The sequence below is a fragment of the Schistocerca cancellata genome, chromosome 7, assembly GCF_023864275.1.
Source record: "Schistocerca cancellata isolate TAMUIC-IGC-003103 chromosome 7, iqSchCanc2.1, whole genome shotgun sequence".
Lineage (NCBI taxonomy): Eukaryota > Metazoa > Arthropoda > Insecta > Orthoptera > Acrididae > Schistocerca > Schistocerca cancellata.
In genome coordinates this window covers 433,715,952-433,743,813 of record NC_064632.1, presented here as the reverse complement: position 1 = coordinate 433,743,813, position 27,862 = coordinate 433,715,952, and the positions used below count along the sequence as shown (strand labels likewise).

At 39.6% G+C, this 27,862-nt stretch overlaps 1 protein-coding gene across 1 annotated transcript in view; it reads right to left on the bottom strand.

Moving 5' to 3' along the window:
- LOC126092811 (formin-2-like) overlaps positions 1 to 27,862 on the bottom strand; it is a 389,713-nt gene that overhangs the window by 36,547 nt on the left and 325,304 nt on the right. The window contains exons 7-13 of the mRNA XM_049908540.1: positions 27,255 to 27,332; positions 16,316 to 16,524; positions 6,367 to 7,390; positions 6,070 to 6,090; positions 3,545 to 3,629; positions 3,101 to 3,327; positions 2,956 to 3,017 (exon numbers count right to left, since the gene is read on the bottom strand). Of these exons, the coding sequence (XP_049764497.1) occupies positions 2,956 to 3,017; positions 3,101 to 3,327; positions 3,545 to 3,629; positions 6,070 to 6,090; positions 6,367 to 7,390; positions 16,316 to 16,524; positions 27,255 to 27,332 (1,706 nt within the window). The remainder of the gene's footprint in view (positions 1 to 2,955; positions 3,018 to 3,100; positions 3,328 to 3,544; positions 3,630 to 6,069; positions 6,091 to 6,366; positions 7,391 to 16,315; positions 16,525 to 27,254; positions 27,333 to 27,862) is intronic.

The window sequence follows — 27,862 nt, the reverse complement described above, 5'->3', positions numbered from 1 at the left end:
GTTGTCGATCCACCTAACTTGTACACTTGGCGAATGGGTAAAAAGATGCTTCTACCTTGCCCGATTTAGGTTTTCTTGTGGATATGATAACCACTCCCAAAAAAGTGATGAAAACATAAGAGTTTGTCACATAAACTGCAACAAATGAATGCAACAGTTTGACAGTCACACAGTTTTCCCTGTGCTCTGTCAAAACTTATGTTTCTAACATTTTCAAATTTTTCCGTGTGTAGACCGTCAAATCCTGCATATGTCCAAGCAAATCTGAACATGTCCTGGAATTTTGGAGAGCGAAGTTGATTGTGTGTGAGTGCCTAAACTTTGATAATTGTCTGAAAATAAAAAATTAAACTTTTCACTCAAGGGAAGACTTGAACCAATGACCTTTCGTTCCGCAGCTGCTCACGCTAACCACGGGACCACGGCGCTCGTGAGTTCACATTACCCTTGATGTTGCCTATCTAGCACATGGACTACTCAGTTTGTATATTTTGCTTATTTTTTCGTAGTTCCACACAACTTCTTCCTGTTTTCTCGATTGATCTGTATTCAGTTTTTCAAGGCCTATCCACTGTGCCACCTTATAACAAAATATGAGGGAGGTGCGATTGGGAGGTTTCCTTGTCAGATAGTAGTTGAAAATGCTGCCTCCTTCATGGGTGGATTTCACTTCCTGAGGATTCTTTCAATGAATCTCAGGCTGGTATCTGGTATTCCTGTGAATCATTTTATGTGATCATTCCACTTTAAATCACTCCATGTATATACTGCAGATATTTACTGGATATGTGACTGCTCCCAGTGAGTCATTTACTTGTAGAAGACTGGGTCTTCCTGCCTATTTATTGGTCAATGTGTTATATTTGTCTATATTGAGAGTCAGCTGCCAATCCCTGCTCCAGTGCCAATCCTCAGCAGGTCATCTTGCATTCTGTTATAATCATTGGGGTTTCTCCATATACAACACCACCCTCTGCAGACAGCCTCATGGATCTTCCAACATTATCCATCAAATGATTTATATGTATTATGAACACTATTTATCCTACAATATTCCCCTGAACTATGCCTGAAACAACCATTACATTTAAAGTCTTCTCCTCATTAAGAATGGCATACTGTGTTGTACTTGCATCAACTCTTCAATCCAGTGTGATATGTCTCATATTCCATACACTTTTATCCTGTTCATTAAGTAACAGGTTGTATCTGTGTCAAATGCTTTCCTGAAGTCAAAGACCAATCTGAAGAACATGTTCCACAGTTACAATCTGTGAAAGTTTTCTTTATTTTTCATTTGAAGAAGAGAGTTAACTTAATAGGCAAAGTGTTATGGAATTGGAGGTACTGTAGATCAAATGCAAACTGAGATCATATGTAGGAAAGAATTAACACCCTTAATTGCATCATACAGTATTTGCTTGTTCATTTTGTTGTTGCTGCTGCTGTTGCTTTTGTTTGTGTTGAGTGCCTAACACTGTGATCATCAGCACATACAGTATTAATTACAATTTGTGACTGGTAAGGAATGTCTGTTTCTTATACTTTCTAGTTAAGAACATTTTTTATGTTTTTCTTTCATGTTTTGTTCTTACCAAGTCAATTGTCACTAGAAAACATCTGAAATACTGAATTATGAGTATAGAAATAACATTTGCTACAACCACCATCCACTAAAGAGTGACTGCTGCTGCAGCATGTGAAGAGGGAGTGAAGAGCTCATATGACTTGAAATGCTCTTTGCATTAGGTTAGTGCACAAGTTGGTAGCATTTTTGTTTTGCACAATGGTATTCAGTTTGCTATGAGTCTATTTATCAATTGTCATTTTTCATTTGTAGTTCACCATTGCTATTTGAGTTTACATGTTGTCATTCTGCCATTTGGAGACAGTGAGAGGACCTGTGGATGATATAAAATGGAGTGCCACATGGGGAAACCTGAAAATTCCCAAAAATTCTTCTGTTTGAGTTCAATAGAGGGGTGACAGCAGCAGATGCAGCCAGAAACATTTGTGCCATGTATGGAGATAATTCTACTTGACAGGGCATGGCAAGAAAATGGTTTTCTCATTTTAAGGAGGATTATTTTGACATTAATGACTCTCCTGTTCAGAAAGACCTTCGGGGTTTGATGAGGTTCTTTCAAACACATTAATTCACAATGATCCACATCAGTACATTCAAGAACTGGTAAATGTGATGAACTGTGATCCTTCCACTATCATGTGACATTTGCAGGCAATGGGGAAGGTTCAAAAATTGGGTGTGTGGTTACCACATGCTCTGTGCCAAAATCACAAAACTCAGTGGGTGGCCATATGTGCCTCTCTGCTTCCACAACATCAATTTGCACATGAACAACACTGACCATTCTATGCTGCATCATTAGTCCTGACAAGAAATTGTGTCCCGTACAAAGACCTGCATGCATCAACAAACAATATGTTGTGCATCATGTGGAACAGTGATGGAATGGTGTACTGTGAATTGCTTCCCCTAGTTATAACCATCACAGCAACCAAGACATGTTGCAGATACAATCCAAGAACAACGACCAGGAAGACCACATGATTTCTACAGTCGCAAAATTGCAAAATTACTGTTGTAAATCATAAGGGGGACTATACTACTGATGACTAAAGTCTCTGTTATGTGTATATGTTTTTTTACTAAACTTATGAAGGAACACTATGAACCTATGCACCTACGTAATGGTACAATGTGGAAAATGCATCAAACTATTCTGAATTGTGCGTTTAGAGCCAAACCATGTTCCACACCCAGGAGGATCCCCTCTTCTGTGGGTCTATGGAATGAACAATTAATCTAATCTAATCTAATCTAGTTTCCCAACTATTAGGGACTGTCAGGGATTCACTGCTCAAACAAACTCATTATTACCGTATAATCTTCCATTTGATCAATTATAATGAAAAAAATATTTCTACACTTACAGAATCATATATCTGTTGTAGAGCTTCCAGATTCACAACTGTTGTATCAAAATTGTATATTGCTGAAAAAAAAGACTATACTTAGAAACTGGAATTTGTGTATTGTATTTCAAACTTTACACTATTCATCTTTGAATATAATTACCATTTTCTATTTCTGAGAAGTCTACATGTAGGCTAGATGAAAGAATACCAACATTCTGAGAACGTTTGCTGTCAAGAATTTTTACTGCCTGTTGCTTTGTAGGCTTTTCTTCTTTCTTCTTTGCTGGTTTCCGTTCAATCACTTGTCGAGAGAACAGATTTGCAAATTCACTAATGTCTTCGATTTTGGCTTCTTCCAAATCTTCCCAAAGAGCAGACTGCTGCTTACTATATGAAAAATCAATGTTTATAGACTAAAACAGACACAGTAAGCTTCATGAATATATATTCAAATGAATAAAATGCAGTAATGTTTTCAACCACCACTACTGATGAGTAAAGTTAAATATTAAAGAGTAATTGTAAGTTTCCCATTGAAAGCAAACAACATGTTGGGATATTCCTTACATGTTTGGCATTAGAAGAGAGAAATCCATAAACTTACACACTTTCTGCTGATGGCACAACAATTCGAGTCCAGTAAAGAGGTTTCATAGGTACTGTAGGGTTCACAGGCTTTTTCCTCAACACTGTAAATGTAAAATCATAAAACTGTATAAAAGAGCCAATCATCACTGTATGAATTATCGGTACATGAAAAACCTTCTGATCAAGAGAATGTTAATTAAATGGTTACAATTCAAAGATTATCTACTTATTTATTATATCCATACTTTTCCACTTATTTTTGTGTTGTCATGTCATCACTAAATAAATTATCAACTTTTACTTCTGAATTGCAAACTTCATGTCCCAAAATGCTCTGTAACTTTAGATTATTATTTCCAAAGGATAAATCAGCATCTATGATGTAAATTAATTTCATTTTGGGAAGTACTTGCACTATATACATGATACTTTACTTACGTTTGCAAGCTGGAGGGGGAAAAAAAAGATACAAGAAAACTAATGTAACATGCATCTCAGAACACCATGCAAAGAACCTTCATTGTAAAATAAATTCTTCTGTCAAATCAAAGTACTAGATTTCACACAAGTAATTCAGAGTGTAGAGAAACATAATAGAAACAGGAAAGTAAGATTTAAGTTTCTGTCTCACTATATTCATACACAGCCTCGTCTTTTCCAGGTGTTGTTGAGGGGCAACCAATCAAATTTAGATTATGACATGAAAAGAATACACTCCTGGAAATTGAAATAAGAACACCGTGAATTCATTGTCCCAGGAAGGGGAAACTTTATTGACACATTCCTGGGGTCAGATACATCACATGATCACACTGACAGAACCACAGGCACATAGACACAGGCAACAGAGCATGCACAATGTCGGCACTAGTACAGTGTATATCCACCTTTCGCAGCAATGCAGGCTGCTATTCTCCCATGGAGACGATCGTAGAGATGCTGGATGTAGTCCTGTGGAACGGCTTGCCATGCCATTTCCACCTGGCGCCTCAGTTGGACCAGCGTTCGTGCTGGACGTGCAGACCGCGTGAGACGACGCTTCATCCAGTCCCAAACATGCTCAATAGGGGACAGATCCGGAGATCTTGCTGGCCAGGGTAGTTGACTTACACCTTCTAGAGCACGTTGGGTGGCACGGGATACATGCGGACGTGCATTGTCCTGTTGGAACAGCAAGTTCCCTTGCCGGTCTAGGAATGGTAGAACGATGGGTTCGATGACGGTTTGGATGTCCCGTGCCCTATTCAGTGTCCCCTCGACGATCACCAGTGGTGTACGGCCAGTGTAGGAGATCGCTCCCCACACCATGATGCCGGGTGTTGGCCCTGTGTGCCTCGGTCGTATGCAGTCCTGATTGTGGCGCTCACCTGCACGGCGCCAAACACGCATACGACCATCATTGGCACCAAGGCAGAAGCGACTCTCATCGCTGAAGACGACACGTCTCCATTCGTCCCTCCATTCACGCTTGTCGCGACACCACTGGAGGCGGGCTGCACGATGTTGGGGCGTGAGCGGAAGATGGCCTAACGGTGTGCGGGACCGTAGCCCAGCTTCATGGAGACGGTTGCGAATGGTCCTCGCCGATACCCCAGGAGCAACAGTGTCCCTAATTTGCTGGGAAGTGGCGGTGCGGTCCCCTACGGCACTGCGTAGGATCCTACGGTCTTGGCGTGCATCCGTGCGTCGCTGCGGTCCGGTCCCAGGTCGACGGGCATGTGCACCTTCCGCCGACCACTGGCAACAACATCGATGTACTGTGGAGACCTCACGCCCCACGTGTTGAGCAATTCGGCGGTACGTCCACCCGGCCTCCCGCATGCCCACTATACGCCCTCGCTCAAAGTCCGTCAACTGCACATACGGTTCATGTCCATGCTGTCGCGGCATGCTACCAGTGTTAAAGGCTGCGATGGAGCTCCGTATGCCATGGCAAACTGGCTGACACTGACGGCGGCGGTGCACAAATGCTGCGCAGCTAGCGCCATTCGACGGCCAACACCGCGGTTCCTGGTGTGTCCGCTGTGCCGTGCGTGTGATCATTGCTTGTACAGCCCTCTCGCAGTGTCCGGAGCAAGTATGGTGGGTCTGACACACCGGTGTCAATGTGTTCTTTTTTCCATTTCCAGGAGTGTAGTAATAACACAGTGAGATACCATTAAGTATCCAAGCCAGTTAAGTCATTTATATACAGAGCTAAGGTGGCATATTAAGCTCTACTGGACCCAAAGTAATGAATTCAGCAACAAATTAAAATACTATCTGAAAAAACTAATGCAGTTTGGAAACATAGTTAATGATATGACAATCAGAATTTTTTTGGTACACTATAGAATGAAAACTAAGTGTTATTTGGTTTACAAATTTCTACAATTTAGCAAACAAGCTTCAAGCAGTTATGTTTCTCTGCAGCTCTGGCTGCTTTGCCTTATGTAAAGCCTACCACCCTTGACAGCACATAAAAGAAAAATCAGATACAGAAAAGTAACAAAGAAAAACAAAACTGAAGCATGCATCAAGCATTGATGTTAGTTTTCTTACCTGTAACAGGTCCAGGAGCCACTACCAGGTTCAGGTTTATAGGTGAGGACAATGCGAGAAATAAGGTGTCAGTTAATCAACACAAAAATAAGTACAATAAAAAAGAGAAAGAAAATAAAAATATGCATCTAGCTCTAATGCTTAAATCATTTGCATCTGAGGAATTAGGAACAATGTAAGTGGAATAATGGAAATATTATTTGCAGTTTCATTTTAATCCAAGCCAAAGACAAAAGTGTCTTGCAAGTGTAGTTAGTGCTACAATATTAAAGATAAGCAGAATTCATAAATACTCACTGGCTTTTCCAGCAGTCCATCCGCCCACAGGTGGCACTGGCAGTGGCATTGGACCACCTGGTACTGGAGGTGGAGGTGGAGGACCACCACCTGGTGCCGGAGGAGGAGGAGGGATTCCCATGCCTGGGGGTGGAGGGGGTGGCGGTGGCCCTCCCATTCCAGGTGGTGGAGGGGGCGGTGGTGGATGGCCTCCCATTCCAGGGAGTGGAGGGGGCGGTGGCGGAGGGCCTCCCATTCCAGGGAGTGGAGGGGGCGGTGGCGGAGGGCCTCCCATTCCAGGAGGTGGAGGAGGTGGCGGCGGTGGGCCTCCCACTCCAGAGGGTGGAGGGGGCACTGGTGGTGATACTCCCAATCCAAGGGGTGGTGGCGGTGGTACTGGAGGGCCTCCCACTTCAGGAGGTGGAGGTGATAGAGCATCTCCCATTACAGGGGGCGGAGGTGGCGGCGGCGGTGGCGGTGGTGGTGCTGGACCTCCCATTCCAGTGGTTGGAAGTGACTGCATCAGTGGTGGAGATGGAGGAGATGGATGGCTGGCAGAAGAAGGTGATACAAGTCGATCAGAAGAAACTTGAGCTGTCACAGGTACAGAATTCTGCACCGATTCAGGTACTTTATCCGGAACACAACTTTCAGCAGAAGTCTCAGCTGCTGTAACTGCAGGAGAAAAGTCTGATGTCTGATGCAGAGTGCCACCTACTCTTGATGTTTCATTATTTTCATGCTGAACTTTCTCATTTGACATTATCATACTATTGTTTCCAAGAGGCAGTGTAGCTGAAACACATTGCTCCTTCATTGGTATTAAGTCTTTAGTGTCTGTTGCTTTTTCACACAAGACAATCACTTTTTTTGTGTGGATTTCAGGTTTCTTTGGTTCCTCTTCAACAACTGCAGGGACAGCTCTCATGACAACCATGTCCTCAGGTTTAGTTTTCATTTTGTTCTGTTTCTTCTCAGAAGAAAATCTGAAAGAGCCATCTCTTGTTGGAGAGTCAAAATCGGCCTTTGTTTTAGCTGTCAGCGACTGAAATCATAAAAGAAAACATGGGGTAATACAACTGAATAAAAATGAGTTCTTGAGAACAAGTGTGTTCTCTGCCCTGGTGGAGATCCCAGTCATTTCATGCAACTATAACCCAGTACGATAATGTACTACTAAGATTATAACAACCTGCAGTACCTCCACTAATAAATAAAAGAGACTTTCACACACACACACACACACACACACACACACACACACAGAGAGAGAGAGAGAGAGAGAGAGAGAGAGAGAGAGAGAGACTGTGTTATTTGACTAAGACCACGAAACACAGTTATTAAAATTAAATACTGCAAGGTTTGGCATAAAATTACAGTAATTATTAGAAGGATAGTGAATTATTTAATGCAAAATTGACTGAAGACTTCAAGAAATATTTGGTGAGTGATAGAACCCAAGACAGAACACACAGTACAAATGGAATTGTAAACAAAATGTTATAGTTGCAAGTAATGAACAGTTTACTGTTGATAAAACAGCAAACTTTTTTCTTTATTCATGTATACTTTGCCTCTTCAAAGGCCCCAGTGTTCTCTTTTCCATGGGACCAAGAGATTTACATAACATGGTGATTAATGATTGATGCAACCAGTCAAGCACAAGGATAAAAAACACAGACCTAGTCCTCTTTCTGAAAGAGTCGTTAATTAAGTATTGGAAAATTAGCAGTGAATGGTTTAAGGTAAACAGATAGTAACTAAAGTATGATAATATTCAACATACACAGTTCAATTTTTTTCATTGAGTTCCAGAACCTATATCAAGTATCTGTTTGAATACTGAAGAATTACAAAAAACAAAATTTCCAAAATACAGTATTAACCCTAAAAAATGAAGCTGTACAAAAATTTATGTATTATGTCCTTAATAATAGCATTTTTCATAAAATTGCAAAACAATGTGATTACATTAGTATTTTGTATAGTTAAACACTAAGAATGAAAATTCAACATAAAACTTTGCCTTTGCCATACACAGAGAAGGTAAGGATTATATGTTTTTATGAAGGCATACATCTGTACATCATTGAAATGGTTTTGATTATTTTTTGTTTTTTATTATTTTTGTACATTTAGCATTATTAATACAGACAATAAATCCCTGATCAAAAAGAAACTAAAAGTAGAAGTTCACAACTAAGTATGCATATTTACTTTTATAGAAAAAGTACTGAAGCTTGCCAGTGACACAAATATTTTTATTCTTGTATCATCATCATTATTATTAACTTATTAACTTATTGCTACAGACTCAATCCCAGAAAGTGATCTAGAGCTAATTGTGAGGCATGTGTTATATTCCAGTCTTAAAATGTCTTTTTTTAAAACGTAATTTACACTTCAAAGGACAGGTACACCTGTCAAGGTGTGTTAATATTGTCTCAGTGATGATAGAAAACTTGCTGCCAAATTGCTACTGTAATTTTTTGTTGTTGTTCTCTACTGTGAGGGAACTCTATGTTAAGACTCTTCCTCTCTGCATAACTAATGCAATGTATATCCATTTTAACATGCTTTCTGTATTCATCCCTTGACATCAACTCTAACACCCCCCCCCCCCCCCCACACACACACACACAAACTTCTTTCCATTACCAAACTGGTGAGCCAGCTGCAGTGGCCAAGAGGTTCTAGGCACTTCACTCAGGAAACGCATGACTGCTACGGTTGCTGGTTCGAATCCTGCCTCGGGCATGGATGTGTGTGATGTCCTTAGGTTAGTTAGGTTTAAGTAGTTCTAAGATCTACGGGACTGATGATCTCAGATGTTAAGTCCCATAGTGCTCAGAGCCATTTGAATCATTTGAACCAAACTGGTGATTCCTTGAATTAATTCAGTATCTCTTCATTAATTGTCCAGTCTACTCATCTAATTATCTGTCACCACATTTCAACAGATTCAATGCTCTTTTTGTCTGTAATGTTTATCATCTACATTCCCCTTACATGTAACACAAACTCCAGATAAACACAATTAAAAAATAATTCCTAACATTTAGATTTACGTGTGATGTTAAAATATTTATTTTTCCCAAGGTGACTTTCCTCATTACTGCTAGCCTGTATTTTATATCCTCTTTACTTCTTTCATTGTCACTTATTTTGCACCCAAAATAACTTAACATGCTTGGCACTTCCAGTGTCTTGTTTCCTTATCTAATTTCCTCAGTATCACTCAATTTCATTTGACTTCTCTCTCTCTTACTTTTCTTTTATTTTTACTTTTGTTTATTTTCATCTTATAAGAGTCTTTCCAGACACTGTCTATTCCTTCAAACAATCCTTTAAAATCACATACCATCTTTGACAGTATAATGTCATTGGCAAAGCTTACAGTTTTCATTTCTACTCCAACATTTCATTACAGTTAGTGTTGCCTCTTGTGTTCCCAAATTTCTTGAGAACTCAAACTGATCTTACACCATATCTGATTCCATCAGTCATTCTGCTCTTCTGTAGTCCTGGTTTTTTACTGCTGTTGACTAACATCCAGCGATTGAGAATTTGATGAGGAATTGGTTTTTAAAGTTTACAACTATGAATTATCAAATTGTTGGTTTGGTAATACATTTGTTCATCCCCAACTGCTTTGGTATTGGGATTATTACATACTTGAAGTATGAAGGTATTTCACCATCCTCATATATTGTACACATAGATTTTAAGTTTTGTCTTATTCATTTCTCAGAAGAACTTGACTCAGAACCATGGAGGCCACAATCACTTCTGGGGATAATGGTGCTGACTGTAAACTTCCATGAAATTTTTTGACCAAAACTGATCTCAAATCTCTCTGATAGTCACTGGGACGATTTTCAGCTATCATTTACTTAAGTGAGATATTACACACCATATGTCTGAACTTCCTATCATCGCAGACCCCTACCCTTTTGCATTTGCTTCTCCTGACAGCAGATTTCAGTAAGTATTAGTGTAATTCAACCCTCAGAAATGGCATGAGCGAGGTAGACAATCCACTAGCCATTTGGATGTTTAAGTGGTTCCCAACCTGGAGGTAATTACCCCCTAATTTTCTGAGTTTTCTGAGAGGTACAAACAAGTAACAGAAGTAAGTTATTTTATTTTTGAAAGATCATTACCACCATCACTGTTTTGCAAGAGTGTAATACTTATTACATAAGTTGCCAATAAAAACTTTTTCTTTTTTTTTTTTCAAATAAAGTAGAGTTTCAATATTTTGAATCTCAGAATTACAAATGTGCAATAAACGTGAGCCTCATAAAACAAAAATAAAATAAAGTAAAATAAAAAAATTTAAAAAATACTACTGTACGGCATATGGAACCTGGATCCATTTCCTCCAGCCCCTTATGGCACAACACCTGTTCAACAACACTACACATATGCGTCTCCTGGTTTTTAATTGTTTACAAAATCACACCTTTTGTTGCAAGCGGTGGTTTAGGTTTAGCATTACTATTATCAACATTTTGTGACTGTAATACTGATTACATAAATTACCAATAATTACATTTTCTTTTCAAAGACTATCATTAATGTGTGGCACAGTATGGTGGAGGTTACAGCTAGTGAAACGGTTGTATGAACAACATCTCACTCACATATTCCATCAATTAAACACATTCTTAGTACTATGTACCACGCATCTACGACAGTAAAATTGAGACACATCCATCACGTATGTTTCAATATGTCATGAAAATGCCTTCTCTGAGCTGTACATAGTTCCAGCAATAGACCAGAAATGGCTTCATTCTTCATTTGGAAACAATAACTGAACTAACCAACAGCACAGTGCAACAGTAACTTTTTAATGGATACTACGCTACTGTAGGCCTGCTCAGTATTATTATTATTTGTCATTGTGGCAGTGATCAGACACAAAGCATTGTCAGCCTGCAGTCTTCCAGTTTGTGCCAGTTCAGAGGTAAGGAGTCTAGCATTTAAGTGATTTACAAACAGTAGGCATAAGTACAGCACACAGATTGTAACTTGGTTGCTTGTGAATGGAAGTGCAGGTTGAGGGGGAAGAAAGTGTTGCTAGGGAGAGGAGTGGTGCACATAAAGCAAATTTTGCGACAAGTGTCTACCCTCAATGTGGACAGTTAGCTTTCCTTTCTGAGAAGGAGTTGTAGGTAGCAATAGTGATGCACTGGGGACTGCTTCATCATTTAATATAGAAAAAAATGTTTCTAAAATAACCCGTACCAATTGTCTCATTGAATCATTACTTCATGGTTTAATGGAACACCCACAATAACTAAAATGTCATTTATTTTCTGTCATTTTTAAAATGGAAGTAGTCAAAGAAAATTATTTTCGTTCTATAGTTTATCTTAACATTAATTTTAATAATGGTGGGGAGGGGGGCACTAATTAATATCTGATTGTGCTCAGGGGGCAATGGTCTCAGAAAGGTTGGGAAACACAACGTTATTTCTACAGGGGTCACCAAATTCCGTCACCCTCACCATAGAGAGAGTAATTATAAGCTTACCATATGTCGAGAATTAGCCCATACAGTCCTAGTTTTTTAGTGCTGCTGGGTAATATCCATGGTTGCAAAAATGTCTGGGGAATGAAAATTTTAGAACTGGTGAGGATTTTTATGATTTTAGACCTTTACGTTCAATATTGCCTTTTTAAACATTCTTTTACTACCATGCCTGTCTCAGCTGACCTTGGAGCAAGCACTGATGTTAATGGGAAGGCATGGCAACTGGTTCTGCTTTAACACCGTATACTGTTAACCATTTGGCAACACAAAAGAAGTAATGCGTTTATGTGGTTTTAGTGTGTGAAGTAACTTGTCTAAACATTTTTGATCATTTAATCTCTATTTGTTTTTGATCAAAGAAAAGTGCTTGTTTATTGTTAACCTGCAACAGGAATACCAATTTTTTTAAATCATGTCATGACAGTAAGAATGGGTGTGTTTATTGCATATTGTGTACTGAAGAATTTCCTGTTGTATGTGAAGAAAAAGGTGATATTAAAGATTATGTGAAAGAAATAAACATAGAAGTGTTATAAATACCACTGCTCCACCAAACACAAGAGAATTTTTTAAATCAAGAGATGGGTATCAAGTTGGCAAAAAATTGAGTTTCAAGTTGCAATATTTCTAATAGGGTTGAGTATGTAATTTCTTTGCCTGGGACATCTGCTCCAGATGAGAAAGTTTTATTCAATACCAGGAACATTTGGTTTGTGGAAAGGGATAGACTTTTAGTATCTACTGTTAAACATTCAATAAATGTTAAAAATTAACTCATAACTTTCTTGTTGTGACAAAATCGTGGAAATGGTGTGATCAGCTGTTTGCTGAGAAGTGTAATGGTCTCAAAGTGCCAGCAAAGAGTGTTATGCTTATTCCGAAAATGGTGTCAAACAAGATCTGTTTTGAACACATCATGGAATATTCCAAAACGTGCCTCTACACTAGATAATGTCACTGCAGTTCACCAGAAAATGCTTCGCAGTACTACCAAATCAAACTGATGCGTATCGCAAGAGATTGGCATATCACGTCAATCATGCAGATGAATACTCCACCTGGACCTGCACGTGCACCACTACAGAGAGGCTGTTGTTCATGCATTAAAACCAGCAGATGTTTCTCAGTACATCCAGTTTATGAGTGGTTGTTCACTGGGATAACAATCAGTGACTTGGAGATGGATCTGTTCTTTATGTCTAATGAAGTCTGGTTTCACCTGAGTGGTTATGTCTACTCACAGACTCACAGGTTCTGGGCAATGGAGAATATACATAACTTCCAGAGAACACCACTGCATGGTCAGAAGGATGGGGTTTTGTGTGCAGTGTCTGCATGCCGCATTATTGGTCCCATCTTCTCTCAGCAGACTCTGACTTTGCTGTGTTACATTGCCAACATTCTGAAATCATTTGTGGCAGCATTAACAGCATAGGAAGAGACCTACAGTTACTTCCAACAGGTTGTAGCAACTGTCTATACAGTCAGCTGAACCTTGGAGTACATTTACACAATCTTCGTACCTGACAGGGTTATTAGTGGAGGTCAGTCAGGTTGTGTCCCTAGCTGGCCACCCAGGTCACCTGATCTGTCAGTGTGCAATTACTTTGTGTGGGGAGCCCTCAAGTCTAAGGTGTATCGCAGCTGCTCTCACAGTGTTCAAGAACTGCAACAGAACATTTCAGATGAGACTGCAGTAATTTCAGAGGTTCAGCTTTGACCCACCTTCAGCAACTTGCTGACCAGGGCCCAAAATTGATAAGTAGTGGTCATTTTCAACATCTGCTATAGTTGGGTATTTCCTTTCCTCTGGAACTCTGTTCTCCAGGTCACTTTTATTTGACCCACCATGTATATGTATGGAGACTCCACCCAAACAGGCCTCAGAAGGTCAAAAGTACTGACTGACCACTGCGTCATCCTCAGGCAAAGGCATTACTGGACGCAGATGTGGAGGAGCATGTGGTCAGCACATTGCCGTCCCGGTCATTGTACCTTTTGTGACCAGAGTCACTACTTCTCAGTCAAATAGCTCTGCAATTTGCCTCACAAGGGCTGAGTGCACCCTGCTTGCCGACTGCACTTGGCAGACCTGAATTGTCACCCACCTAAGTACTAGTCAAGCCACAGTGCTTAACTCTGGTGATCTGAGAGGAACCAGTGTTACCGCAGCATCGAGGCCATTGGCACACATATGTAACCATGGCAAGAAATCATCACAAGCCAACTGGTTGATATCTGTCACAAATGTCAAAATAAAAAAAAAAAATCCACCAAGCAAAGCCAAAATTGAGTTCTAGCTAAAAACAAATGACACTGAGAAAAAAAACTTTCAAAGGCTGTCAAAATATGGTACCCTGGAGCTTACGATTTCCAAGAAGGAATGTTAAGACGTGTTGGAGGATGGGATTGTGGAGGGGTGGGGAAAGGAAGGGGATGGGGAAGTGGGCAAGTTAAGGCCAGCACTTCTGTAATGAACCATTTTGCCAAAACAGCAGGGTTCACTCTGCACACCAGGCAACTGACAGCTAACTTTCAAACACTCTTATGTCACATACTAATTCTAACTTCCATGAACTTTATGTAGAAACTTACAAACTCAATCAAGGTTAAACTGTTTTCAAATACTTTGAATTTCTTATTTTAGCAAATATACTCTATGCTTTGGAGAGGAAAAACATTTAAGCCTATGCAGACCATACCGTTCCTTACTAACCCTTTAATGGCAGATGTTGTAAATTTGCATCAGACCACTGTTGTGCTAATGATTTGAAAGTTAACTGTTTTTGTGCGCCAGTGCCTGTAGGTGCTGATTCCGCATGAAGCTACGAAAGCCTCTAACAAGAGCTGCATTTTGCTGAGTGTTTCAGTTACTTCTAAAGCACCATAATTTTTTGTTTTTATCTTTCATATAGAAATTTATTCAGGTTTTAAGGGGTTAAAAAAGTATTCATTTCCAAGAACAACAATATAAGAATGTACTAATATCAGGTACATGTAACATAAAGTACAGAGTCCAGTTCTCCGTGAAATCAAACAGAAATCCTCTTTATTGATGTACCAGCTCTTTATGTAACCACCTGGCCACTGGTTTTTTGTCACACTTTCTCATGGACACATGGTGAATGCTGAGGTAAAGAATTCTGGTGAATACTTCTGGTGAAAATTCTGTAACGTCTTTTCACCGATGTAAGAAATTACTTACTTCACGGTAGACCTAAAGATACATACGTATTTCTTTTCCAGCTTTCTTACATAAACCTCAAATTAAAGGCAAATAAATTTGTTTAATTTTGTTTTCTTTGAAACTTCTGCTCTATTATGGCAAAATGACATACCACCTATACATCTACACTGATTTATTTCTGTTGAGGGCTCTGTGACATCACAACAGATGCAAAATGAATATAAATCTATTCATTTAGTTTCACAGTATTTAAATAGAGCAATTTTTATGGCAACCTATGTTGTGTATAAAAAGTAAAAAGTAAGCAGCAACTGAAAAAAATATGCATGCGTGTGTGTGTGTGTGTGTGTGTGTGTGTGTGTGTGTGTGAGAGAGAGAGAGAGAGAGAGGGGGGGGGGGGTTATGTATATTTTCAATGATGAGGTAATTAGAAGGAAGCTCATAATGTAGAAGGATGAGGAAGGAAATCAGCAGAGTCTTTTTTGAAGGAACCATCCAAGCATTCAGCTTACACAATTTAGGAAAACCATGGAAAATAGAAATCTGGATGGCTGGGTGTGGATTTGATCTAATAGCCTACCATATGTGTGACTCCAGTGTCTTCAAAAAAGTCTTCCTTCCTTATTAATTGGCAAGCTGTGAAATGTTTCCTGTGTGTGGTGAATCTGATAGATTCTTTCACAAGGACTTTATTATTTTATATGTAGCAGCTTTCCTGCAACTGTAATCCTTTAATAATTTATACGTGAATAATAATGTGGCCTTGTCTGCTTAATGTTCCATTATACTGATGTGATGCAAGTGATCAAATTTTGTTAGTAACAACTTCGCATCATCGTGCACCTCTCTTACTACATTTATTATTGCAAAGAGCAATTCAGAGGGTTTTGGCTCTGTTTCATGTGTTCTCAATTTATTTATCAGCTAGTCTACAAGGCAATTACAGATACTATGAAGATGTCAAAATTTCTCTTTTTAATAACATTATCTTAAATATGGATATCAGTGTATAGTAAATACTGGCAGTATATATATACTTCCAAAACCATTTTACACTAAAAATGAATTTTGATTTTAGCACAAAATTTAAAGGAAAATTTCCACAGAATGAAACATTGACAGTAACATTTGGTAACAGTAACAATCCTCAACAATGTCAGAATACTTATTGTTTGTTATGTAGAAGGCAAATTAACTTATCTGCTACATTACGGTAATCTTGACACTTTCAAGCTACCCACCTCTATATCAGCTATGGTCTTATTTGCTTCCATTTGTTGCCTCAAAGAGTCAACAAGTTCTTCTAGCTCAGCTATCCTCTGTTCTGACTCATAGACCTTCTGTTCATGCTCTCCCCGCAGGTTGAATAAAGCTACTTCCTGATTTCGTATTAGCCTGTTTAGAGTTTCACGATGTTCTCGTTTCAGGCCCATAACCACTTGCTGGAATTCTGTGACAGAGAAGGTGAATATTAAATTATAGCACTTTTTAAACATAACTGCTTCCTGGAATTACATATAATGGAAAAATAGTACCGCTATCATGTGTTAGTTTTCATGCCAGCACTTTAGCAAGGTACTTTGCAAAAGATTCAGTTATTAATTTAGTCATAAAATCGTTAATACAAACTGAAACTTATTACGCATGGCAATGATGAGTGGAACTCATACCGTTCATTGATTTTCAGGGTGGTCATGTTGTGGATATGTAAGAGGCTGGATGGCTCTCCTAAAGAATCATCAACCACATTCAACGGATGAAGGGCACAAAGCTGTGTTTAGTAATGAGAACTACAAATAAATTTACGTGGACTGCAGTAAAGTCCAAAAACTGAACATGAAACCATTAAGAAAGTGAAAAACAAAAACAAACAAAGCACTAGAAACAGCGCACCAGTTACATTGAATAAGTTTTCAGCACTAGACTCAGCCAGTGACACAACGAATAGTGTAAGCAAAAGTAAATATAATGAATCCTCCGATAAAGGCTGAAACAGAAAAATTCTAATGCCTGGAAGCATAAAAAGTTATTACTGTATACAGACAGCCATGGAAAAAGCCTTTCAGCTCCCATTCATGAAACTTCACACAATGAATGTTCTGTATTTGCAAAAGTTAAACTCAGAGCTACATTAAGTGCTGTAGTCAAGAATTCATCAGAAACAAACAATCTGAAAAAAGATGACCACATTGTAATCATTGGCAGCACCAATGATGTTTACAAAAATAAGAGCAATCAGCACTTGCAGTTTACAGGAAGTTATTGCGGAAACTATACAACACAAATGTTACCCTAATAAACCTTCCAATGCGACTTGATCTCCCACAGTGGCCATGTGTTAATACAGAAATTGAGCACTATAATTTAGAGCTGCAGAAACCATGTAATAAAACTAAATCATGTGCACTTGCTAGACATAAGCAAACTGAAACATGAAGAACAAACCAGGCATGGACTTCACTTAAACAGAAATGGAAAGCTCAAGTTAGTGAACCAGATAACAGAACCTTGTAAAGAGCGGCATAAAACCACGGACCCGATCATCTTAGATTATAATCAAAAAGTTTTTTTACGCTCAGTGTCAAGCAAAACGATTTTACTGAACTAAACCCCTTGGATTGGAAGGAACCCTGTTCACATGCCAAAAAACTGGCTTGGGAGTGAGTAAATCGTCATTGCAGTGCAGTGTTACAGACTTGTGTAATAATTCGACTGATTCAGAATACCATGTCACAAAGTGTAAAATATCAGTGTCCTTTAGTATAATGTATCTAAATGTGCGGTATCTTTGGAATAAACTCAATTTGCTGCAAGTAGTTGTGGATGAGAATTCACCACACCTGTTAGTAATTACAGTACATTGACTAAAAGACAATGAAATTGAGTATTATAATTTAGATGGTTATGTGGTAGCAGATAGTTACTGCAGGCAACAACACGAAGGGGGTGGCGTGGCAATATTTGTAAATTAACATCTTCCATTTAAGAAAATCTCATTTGTTGAACAATACTGCAAAAAAGGAACAATTGAAATGGCTGGTGTTGTGGTCTACATAAACACTCATTCAAGCAGGTTAGCTAAACAAACTTATTGGTATGTACCGCCCACCAAATACAATGTGTTGTACTATATTGATAGACTTAATACAGCAACTACACAAACAGGCCCCACTGACCTTAGCATAGTTGGAGATTTAAATATTGATGCAAACTCCTGTAATATAACCTATTTGAGAATAACAGATACACTAAACTCATGTAATCTCACAAGTGTACTGAACTCTGACACTAGAGTACTAGAGTAACAGAGTCAAGCTCCAGTATGATAGATTATTTAATAGTCAAAAAAAATGTAAAAGACAGTGTTAACTTTCAAAGTGTTGATTTCCATTACTCAGATCACTATTGTCAGGTGTTAGAATATTTAAGGTTTGCTGTACCAACAGCAACTAACATAATTGAGAAGAAGCAGATTCTGAATAGCGCCAACATCAGCACCTCCACAACTAAGTTAGCAGAGGAGAAATAGGACACTATTTGCCAAACTAAAGGGTTAGAAAACAAATGAGAAAAAAATTTTATAGGACAGTGCTGAAGCATTTCAACTGCTGCTGCCCTGTCAAAGAAATAACCAGTGTACGAACCAACTCTCGTCTTGAAAGTAATACTAGGCTGAAACTTACACCTAGGCTGATTAAGTTAAGGCAGAAAATACATGATATTGACTGTTTATATAAGGAAACAAAGCTCCATATATTTAAGGAAAAGTACAATCAAGCCAAAAAACCTTTTAAGACAGACTTTTACACTTGAGGAAACAGATGAACAATGATGCAATAGAGCATTCAGCCAACATAGGTAAAGCATCCTGGAGACTCATCAATAAACATTGTAAAGCCACCAGCAAGGGACAGAGTGAACCAGTTAGCATTAGACACAAGGGCCATCTAGTGAAAGATCCAAATGAAGTATGTAACTTATTCAATAGGCATTTTATCTCTCCTTCTGACCAAACAGCCCCTATTATGTATCTACTGGCTGACACACCAAATGATGTCATGGATGGTACAGAGCTCAAATTTATGGAGGTGAATCAACAGGAAATATTTAACACAAAATAAAAACTAAAGAACAACCATTCATCTGGATGGGATGGTATCTCAAGTGTGGTGTTAAAGAAATGTGCCAATGAAATAATTAAACACCTTACCTATCTTATCAAATGTAGCATTAATCAAAACATATAACCAAATGCCTTAAAAATAGGTGTAATTCAGTCAATCCATAAGAGGGGAAGTAAAGAAGAAGTTTCAAATTCTAGACTAATATCACTAATCCCTACCTTCAGTGAAATATTTGAAACAGTTATCCTATCACAAGTCACAACATTTTGCTCAAGACACAAAATGCTTACCGAATCGCAGCATGGGTTTAGGAAAGACCTAAGCACGGCCACTGCTCTTACAAATTTCTTCCATGAAGCACATAGGAATATAGAATGTGGTATGCACATAGCCGGAATATTCCTTGACCTGAGAAAAGCTTTTGACTCAGTAAACCATGAGCCTCTCTTAAAAAAAAAACTGTGAGCGTACAATATCAGTGATGCATCAATGAAACTTCTATCCACCTATTTGGTGAATCGGAAACAGTGTACCACACTTACACATCAAATTGACAATATGATCTTAACCTTTAAATCCACAAGTGAAACCATGACACAGGGAGACCCTAAAGGCTCAATTCTTGGACCTTTCCTCTTTTGAGCATATATTAATGACGTTGGATACCCCAATAACTTGCACATTGTAAATTATGTTGATGCCACCTCAGTTTTATTTCATGATAAAGATTGTGAGGAACTGAAATTTTCAGCAAGTAATGGGATAATAGAATTAAGTTCATATTTTCACGCACAAGGATTAAAGGTCAATGTAAATAAATCCCAGATGCTAATATTTACAACTGGCAGCTCACACCACTCATGCGTAAATGAGGTATCGGCATAGTGGGATAAACAGCAAACGAGTGTAAATTTTTAGGGGTCCATCTGGACTCAATTCTCCGATGGATTAGCCACATTAATGCTGTATGTAAAAAAGTCAGCAATTTGCTGTATCTTCTTAGCCAACTGTCCAAAATGGTGCCCACCCACAGGCTTAAAACTGCGTATTATGAGACAATCTACCCCCATCTTAGCCACTGTATAGAAATATGGGGTTGTGCTGCAGACATTCACCTTAACTTAGTACTATTGCTACAAGAAAGAGGGTTAAGGATTATACATGGACTAGGCTACAAAGACTCTTGTTGATGTTTTCATACAACACAAGTCCTTCACCATATACTCTTTGTATCTTTATAAATTAATTACTTTTTTTGTCTCACAGAAAACTGAAGTACTAAATGTAGTGATATACATGACAACAACACCAGATCCAAAGAGAATTACTACCGACAAAGAACAAGATTTCAAATGACGGACCAGAGCCCACAAACTAATGGACTGATATGGTATAATAAACTGCCAGAGTCCATGAAAAACAGTAATAAAAAGCAATTCAAATCAAATCTAAAAGAATTTTTAAGGGAAAAGTGTCTCTATTCACTCAACAAATTTTAAATGATTAAGAGATGTAAAATAATGTATAATAATTGAGTGTATTAATATGTGTAACATGTAATGTATTTTGACAAGCATCAGTTTACAGTCTAATGACTACCAGTAAGGTTAATATCTAAATGTATTTTATGTTTGTAACTGTACTTGATGTTTGCAAAAGCCATCATATTGATGACTCCACACAAAATAATCTAAATAAATAAATAAATTTAGTCGATTCCAGCTCTGACATAAGTGCAATATCTCCAACAATTCCTGACACAGCACACAGCTCTACCAATGTATAGCTCCATGCAGCAGACAACTCACCAATCACCAATTATGGCTCTGAACCTCACACACTCGACCTAGGGTGCTAAATGACAGTCACATGGAACTTTCTATTCGTGGATGTCAGTGAACTGGTATTTGGCACCAATTTCCTCTGCCAGTCTTGTCTTTCACTGGATTTGTCCAACAGCACACTCAATCAACGTGACACTGATCATGAAATTGCTAGCACCATCAGCCGCACCCTCCCTGCATCACAACACATCCTTACTACATCTTCCCCAATGCACGATCAGCATCACATCCCAACACATCACCAGTAATGTCATCTACTTGACTACTTCAACTCACTCACTAAAACTCAACAAAACCAATTTCTTTTGCTTCAGACCTAACTGAACTCTCTACATGTCAAACAGGAAAATGAAACAATATGATTGGCAATTCAAAAGATATCTACCAAGAGTTCACTGCAGCATGAAGCCACCTACAAAACACTCAACCAACTTCAGCCATGAATGGTGATTCCATCATGACAGTGCAACACACTTCCAACTCATCAACACCAGCCCATGAGGAAGTGCACACAGCCCTCATGGGTCAATAAGGTTAATAACACTCCTCTTTCACAAGTATTCCCTGCTGTCGTCCCTTGCAACCATCTACCCACAGATTCTCAATGAGTGTTGTTCACCAAGTGCACCATCACAAATGAAATGGTACAGAAGATCCCCACCATGCCAGGCCACCCAGTTCAACACAGACAACACTGTCTTCTGCCAGACAAGCTTCATGCAGCCAAGGCAGCAGTCAATTAACTTTTAAAAGCCAGGATAGTCAAACCTTCAGACAGTTCCTAGCCTTCACCCATTAAACTAGTGCCAAAGAAATATGGTATTTTACATTTATGTGGTGATTACAGAATTCTTAATGCCGATCCCATAATTTACACTTACCCAAAGCCAAATATCAAGGACTTTACCCACTACCTTGCAGGAGCACCTGTCTTAAGCATCCTGGACAGCAAAGAATCTTATCACCAGATACAGACGAGTACAGAACATGTACAAAAAATAGCAATCATCATGCCTTTGGCATATTTGAGTGCTTCTGTATACCTTATGGCCTCAAAAGCATAGACCAAACATGGGAATGGTTTAATATAATATTATATTTAAGCTAACCTTCTGCATGCTTACCTCAATGATATCATCATTTTTTTTCCCAGGATAATGACACATATAACTCTCATGTCATACAAGCCTTTGATGTACTTACTGCAACCAGTGTTGTAATTAATGAAGAGAAAGTGAACTCTGACATCCTGAGTCTACGTATGTCAGTCGTGTTCTCAACATCGCGGGCACCAACCACCACCTCCATAAGACTACAAACAATTACACTGATTTCTAGGGATGATCAGCTTCTACCAGCATCACCTCCCAAAGGCAGCCATTATTCAGACCCATTCAGAGAGGCCCTCAAAGGGAAAAACGATAACATAAATGGAAGCTGACATGGAACACTGACATGCGGAAAGCCTTCAACTAGCTCAAAGACTGTCTCACTGAGGCAATGACACTGGCACACCTGCTTCCTCATGCACAGTTAATCATGATGTCAGAAGTGAGTGATTTCATTATTGATGTGGTCCTACAACAAGAAGTAGCAGGCATACAGCAACCACTTAGATGTTTTTCACAAAAGCAGAGTCCTTCTAAAAGCCAATGGTGCAGCTATGACCTCAAACTTCTCACGGTCAATAAGGAAATCCATCAATTCAAGGTCAACATAGAAAGCAGGCCACTAACCACCTATACAGGTCACCGAACATTAGTGGACTCAATCAAAATATCCACGGATATGCTGCCGGTCTATAGTGTCCAACGGGCACAATATTTCGGCGATCAAACATGTCGCCATCATCAGGTGAACTGACGGACTGAGCTCCTGTGAACGTGCCGGCACGGAGATCCGTACGCTATGGCTGCTCAGAGGGAACTGGGTTCAGTCGCGGCGGCGGCTGATTTAAATACCCTCCGCCCGCGGCGCGCTCCCTCCGCCGTCCGCGCCCAGCGCCACGGTCGCGCGGTGGAGCAGATTGCGACGGCGTCTGAGATGACGTCGGTGTGATGGCTCTGTCCGCCGTGGTCGTCACAACTATACGTCTGCTCGATTTACTCTTGATTAACCCGATCGCTGGTTCCCAAGCCTTGCTAAGATTATAGCCACAGTCCCGGTTTATGAGGTCGTCATCGGTGCGACCTCATAAACCGGGACTGTGGCTATAATCTTAGCAAGGCTTGGGAACCAGCGATCGGGTTAATCAAGAGTAAATCGAGCAGACGTATAGTTGTGACGACCACGGCGGACAGAGCCATCACACCGACGTCATCTCAGACGCCGTCGCAATCTGTTCCACCGCGCGACCGTGGCGCTGGGCGCGGACGGCGGAGGGAGCGCGCCGCGGGCGGAGGGTATTTAAATCAGCCGCCGCCGCGACCGAACCCAGTTCCCTCTGAGCAGCCATAGCGTACGGATCTCCGTGCCGGCACGTTCACAGGAGCTCAGTCCGTCAGTTCACCTGATGATGGCGACATGTTTGATCGCCGAAATATTGTGCCCGTTGGACACTATAGACCGGCAGCATACCCGTGGATATTTTGATTATCAAATACGCCGGGAGAAACTCAAGAATCACATTAGTGGACTCAATCCATAACCCATCAAAAGAATATTTTCACCACTAGATTATTCTGAACAATTTACATCTTACATGCATCACCTGAAAAGCACATAAAATGTTGTTGCTGATTACCTCTCATGTATCAATGTCATCTGTGCACAAACTTACTACAATAAATTTGCAGAGGCTCAATAGCAGGGCAAACAGGTCCAAGGCTCCCTCAATGATACAACACCTAATCTTAAACTCCAACACAGTGTGATACCAGGCACAAGCACAACAAGATAGCTATGGTGTAACGTGTCACAGAACCAAACTCAACCCTTCGTACCTCAACTGTTTCATAAGATCGTATTTGACCAGCTGCACAACGTGTCACATCCCAATGTTCAACCCATGACATGCCTTATTACAGACCATTTCATATGGCCAAACATCAACAAAGATTTCAAGAAGTGGACAAACACGTGCATACCTTGTCAAAACAATGAAGTGGGACACTACATACAACCAACCCTCAGACAGTTTAAAATACCAAAAGGGCAATTCCAACACATGCATCTTGACCTGGTGGGACCTCTCCCTGAATTCGAGGGTTACTGATACATCCTTTCAGTCACTGACCACATCACGAGGTGCGTAGAAGCCACTCCCCTCGAAGACATGACAGCACTCCCTCCAAGACATGTCAGCAGCATCAACAGTAAGGGTGTCCAGTGTCCAAAACCACCTACCAAGACCAACAATTTTGATCTGTCTTGTTCAGTGAAGTATGTGACCACTGTGGCACTCATCATTATCAAACTACTGCCCATCACCATCAAAGCAATTGCCTGGTGGAATGATGGTATTGTATAGTAAAAGCCACCCTGATGTGCACAGCATTTTCTGGGCAGAAGTTTCATTGTGAGTACTACTGGACATACACACTGCTCACAAAAATGATGTATATGCCTCCCTTGCTGAAGTGCTGTATGGCAAGCGACTCACTCATTCTGCTGACATCATGCTGCAGGTGCTGGCAGGAAAAACCACTGATCTTCCCACCCTCAATGCAGGGTAAAAGAATGCATTGCGTGACTTAATATGCTGCCTCCACAATCTCATGGTGCCCCTTAAGTTTTCATCCATAAGGCACTTGCAGACTGTGACCATGCCATGCTTCACAATATGGTTTGGCGCACCTTGCAGACTCATACAGGTTCTCTCAAGGTTCTAAAATGTGGCAAACATTTAAAGTACTACTGAGTGGAAGACACAACACATTACCTATTAACCGTCTACAACTTAAATGGACACTTCAGGATAACCCGTCCTCCAGTGACAAATCAACCTCCAGCACCCAAAATGGCAACTCAAGCAGACGCAGCTTGGTTGTTAATGATTTCAGCTTGACCCACCAATCATAGTGTCAAACTGCTTAACAAGTTCCTGGTCACCAAAGGTCAACATACCAAACACGATGCAGGGAACAGTTTCATAAGCCGGCATTGCACACATTCCTATGAACTGGCCAATGACATGGACTTGGCAGCCATCACACTGAGGCTGTCTTCCAGTGGTTTCTTTACAATCACAACCCTCAGAACATCACACCTCTCCACCACTGCAACTGAGGACTGCAACAACTCCTGACAGCACACCTAGCAACGGACATTCCACAACAGTCCCTCTCCTGCTGGACTGTGCACCCACTGTCATTCCTGGAAGATTTCCACCTAGATGCTTTGCAGTGGGAGCCAGACCACAATACCAGCAACACATATTACTCGGATACCATCCTGCGCAATGCCCTTAACATGTCACAGACCTCAGCACCATCATAGGGATGTCGTCTTATTGTACTGCCATCGGTCCACATACACACCTTCCGCTAGTGCTCCACACCATGGAGGGGGAAGAGTAGGGGGGTGGGTACTCTATGGGGAACCACATTGTGTAACCGCACTGACAGTAGATCTGGCTTCACAATGGATAATCTTTTAAGCTGACTGTGTGTAGTTAGTATGCTCTATGATTTTGAATCGTGCAAATGTGCTTTGCTACAGTTTACCATTTGAGCAATAAAGTATTATTATTCTGTACTGTATCATATTGTATGTCACCCACAGCATACCTCATGATGCAGATCTACAATGGCAAGGTAATAATATATTTAACAAGGAACATGGTTCACTGAAAAGATTACTATTATTATGCTTTTGGAGAATTCATTTAGGACAGTTTCACAGTTTGAACAAGATAATTATACATCTTGTGTCTATCTACTAGAAATTGCAGTATGTATCTGTGGAGCAGTATCTCAGAAATTTATACGTGATAACGCAAACTTTTGAATATTTCCCTTTAAAATGTTTCTTATTGTAAATCTTGACAGGTCTCCTTACACATCAAATGATTTGAAAATTGTAAGTTACAAGAAAGATAAATCACATTTCACATTTCAGTATCACATTTAAGACTACTTTCAGGTTATTTATTTAAGTAATTTACATGCCCTTTTGCTGTGGATGAACGATAAAACCCACTGCCCCACATAACAATGAGAAATTATTTTAATAGGCTGTCTTCATATTTGCTTATCATTATTAGTGCTTTGTAAGAATACAAATGAACATAATTAAATTAGCAGAAAATCAGATAACTACATAGAATAAATGAACTCCTTTCCTAGTTTTACTAAGTAGCTGCTGCTTATCTACTGTCTGTTATTAATATTTATGTGTGTACTAATAAACTTCCAAAGATACGTCAATGTGTTATAAAAAGGAAAAACTATTTAAACCAAATGATGTTTCATGCAATTAATCACATTTTCATTCAGCAAATCTAAATAGTGATGCTACACATAATTTTCCCCATTTTGCATCAGTGTCAAATACCTCAAATCATATTCACAGGTAGCTACTTGAAGAACTTTAGACCAAATTACACTGCTTCATTTGGGATCCTGAACCAAGGAAAGGAATTCTACACAAACAACATTATTTATGTGTTATATTGTGTTTGTGTAGACTAAGTCATAGTTCATGTGAATAGGTACTTTTTGTTGTCATAATAACTATTAATATACCTTTATAACTATTAATATGGAAATATATTGGGAGTGAATGCAAAAATTGCAGGATATTTGAAGATAGCTCTGTAAGATGTGTAGTTCAAATACTGGCAGTAGCGATGTATGGTGTCTTAGTTACCACAATGTAAAAATAATTGTCACCAAGACTGAAAAGTATTTGCCTTGGAAAAATTGCATAGAGAACACGTGAATAACTGAATTAAAAAAAACAGGAATTGTAAAGTGATGGATAAAAAATGGCAAAGGCTACAGGAACGAATGCTCATAATTCAGCAAGACCGAGCAGTTTGAGAAGCTTTAAGATGAAAGCAGAGTTTACCAGAGTTTTCTACTGTTACCAAAAACTTGAAAGTCACCAAGAGAAACTACTTTCCATGGAAATGAAAGTAAAAAATAAATGGCAGCTAAACAAAAAAATTAATCTACAGAGCTGATTCTAAAGCTTCTACAAACAATCCCTGTGTGCAAAGTGCATATTTACTCATGCCACAAAGGATCATTAGCCATAACAATTGAGGCTACCTTCTTCTTCTAATCTGCGTATTGACTTGTCCACACTCCCTGCTGCAGGTGTTGGAGGAGCAGAAACTGGAGTACCATCTGATAAATGATTCAAAAACTGAACACGTTGTGACAGAATTTCACTATACAAACTTAACTATATTTATAACAATGTTACCCTGTAACTTACAGTTTTTGCCTAAATCTTGGATTACACTGTTGAATGATATTTAATATAATAAATAAGACAGAAGGGGATCGCAGAAAATGGAACAGAGATGGGGCTGGGGAGGGAAAGGGAGGAGAATCAGGAGGGTGGAGTGTGGATGGTGCTGGGGGATAAGGTGGAGTGGAGCAGGGGTGGGGAAGGACAGAGAAGGAGAAGTATAGGGTGAATATAGGATGATAGAGGAAGAAGGGGAGAGGGGATATAGTAGAGATTGAGAGAGAGGTACTAGAGGTTAGTGAGAGATGTGAACATAATGAGGTGAATAGGGAAGAAGAGAGAGTGTGAAACAGGGTATATGGTGAGGATGGAGGTGGAAGGGACAGAAATGTAGGGCATAAGGATGGTGTTAAGGATGAGGCAGAAAGGTGCATCACTGTGGCAGAAGAGTGCAAAAGTGGGG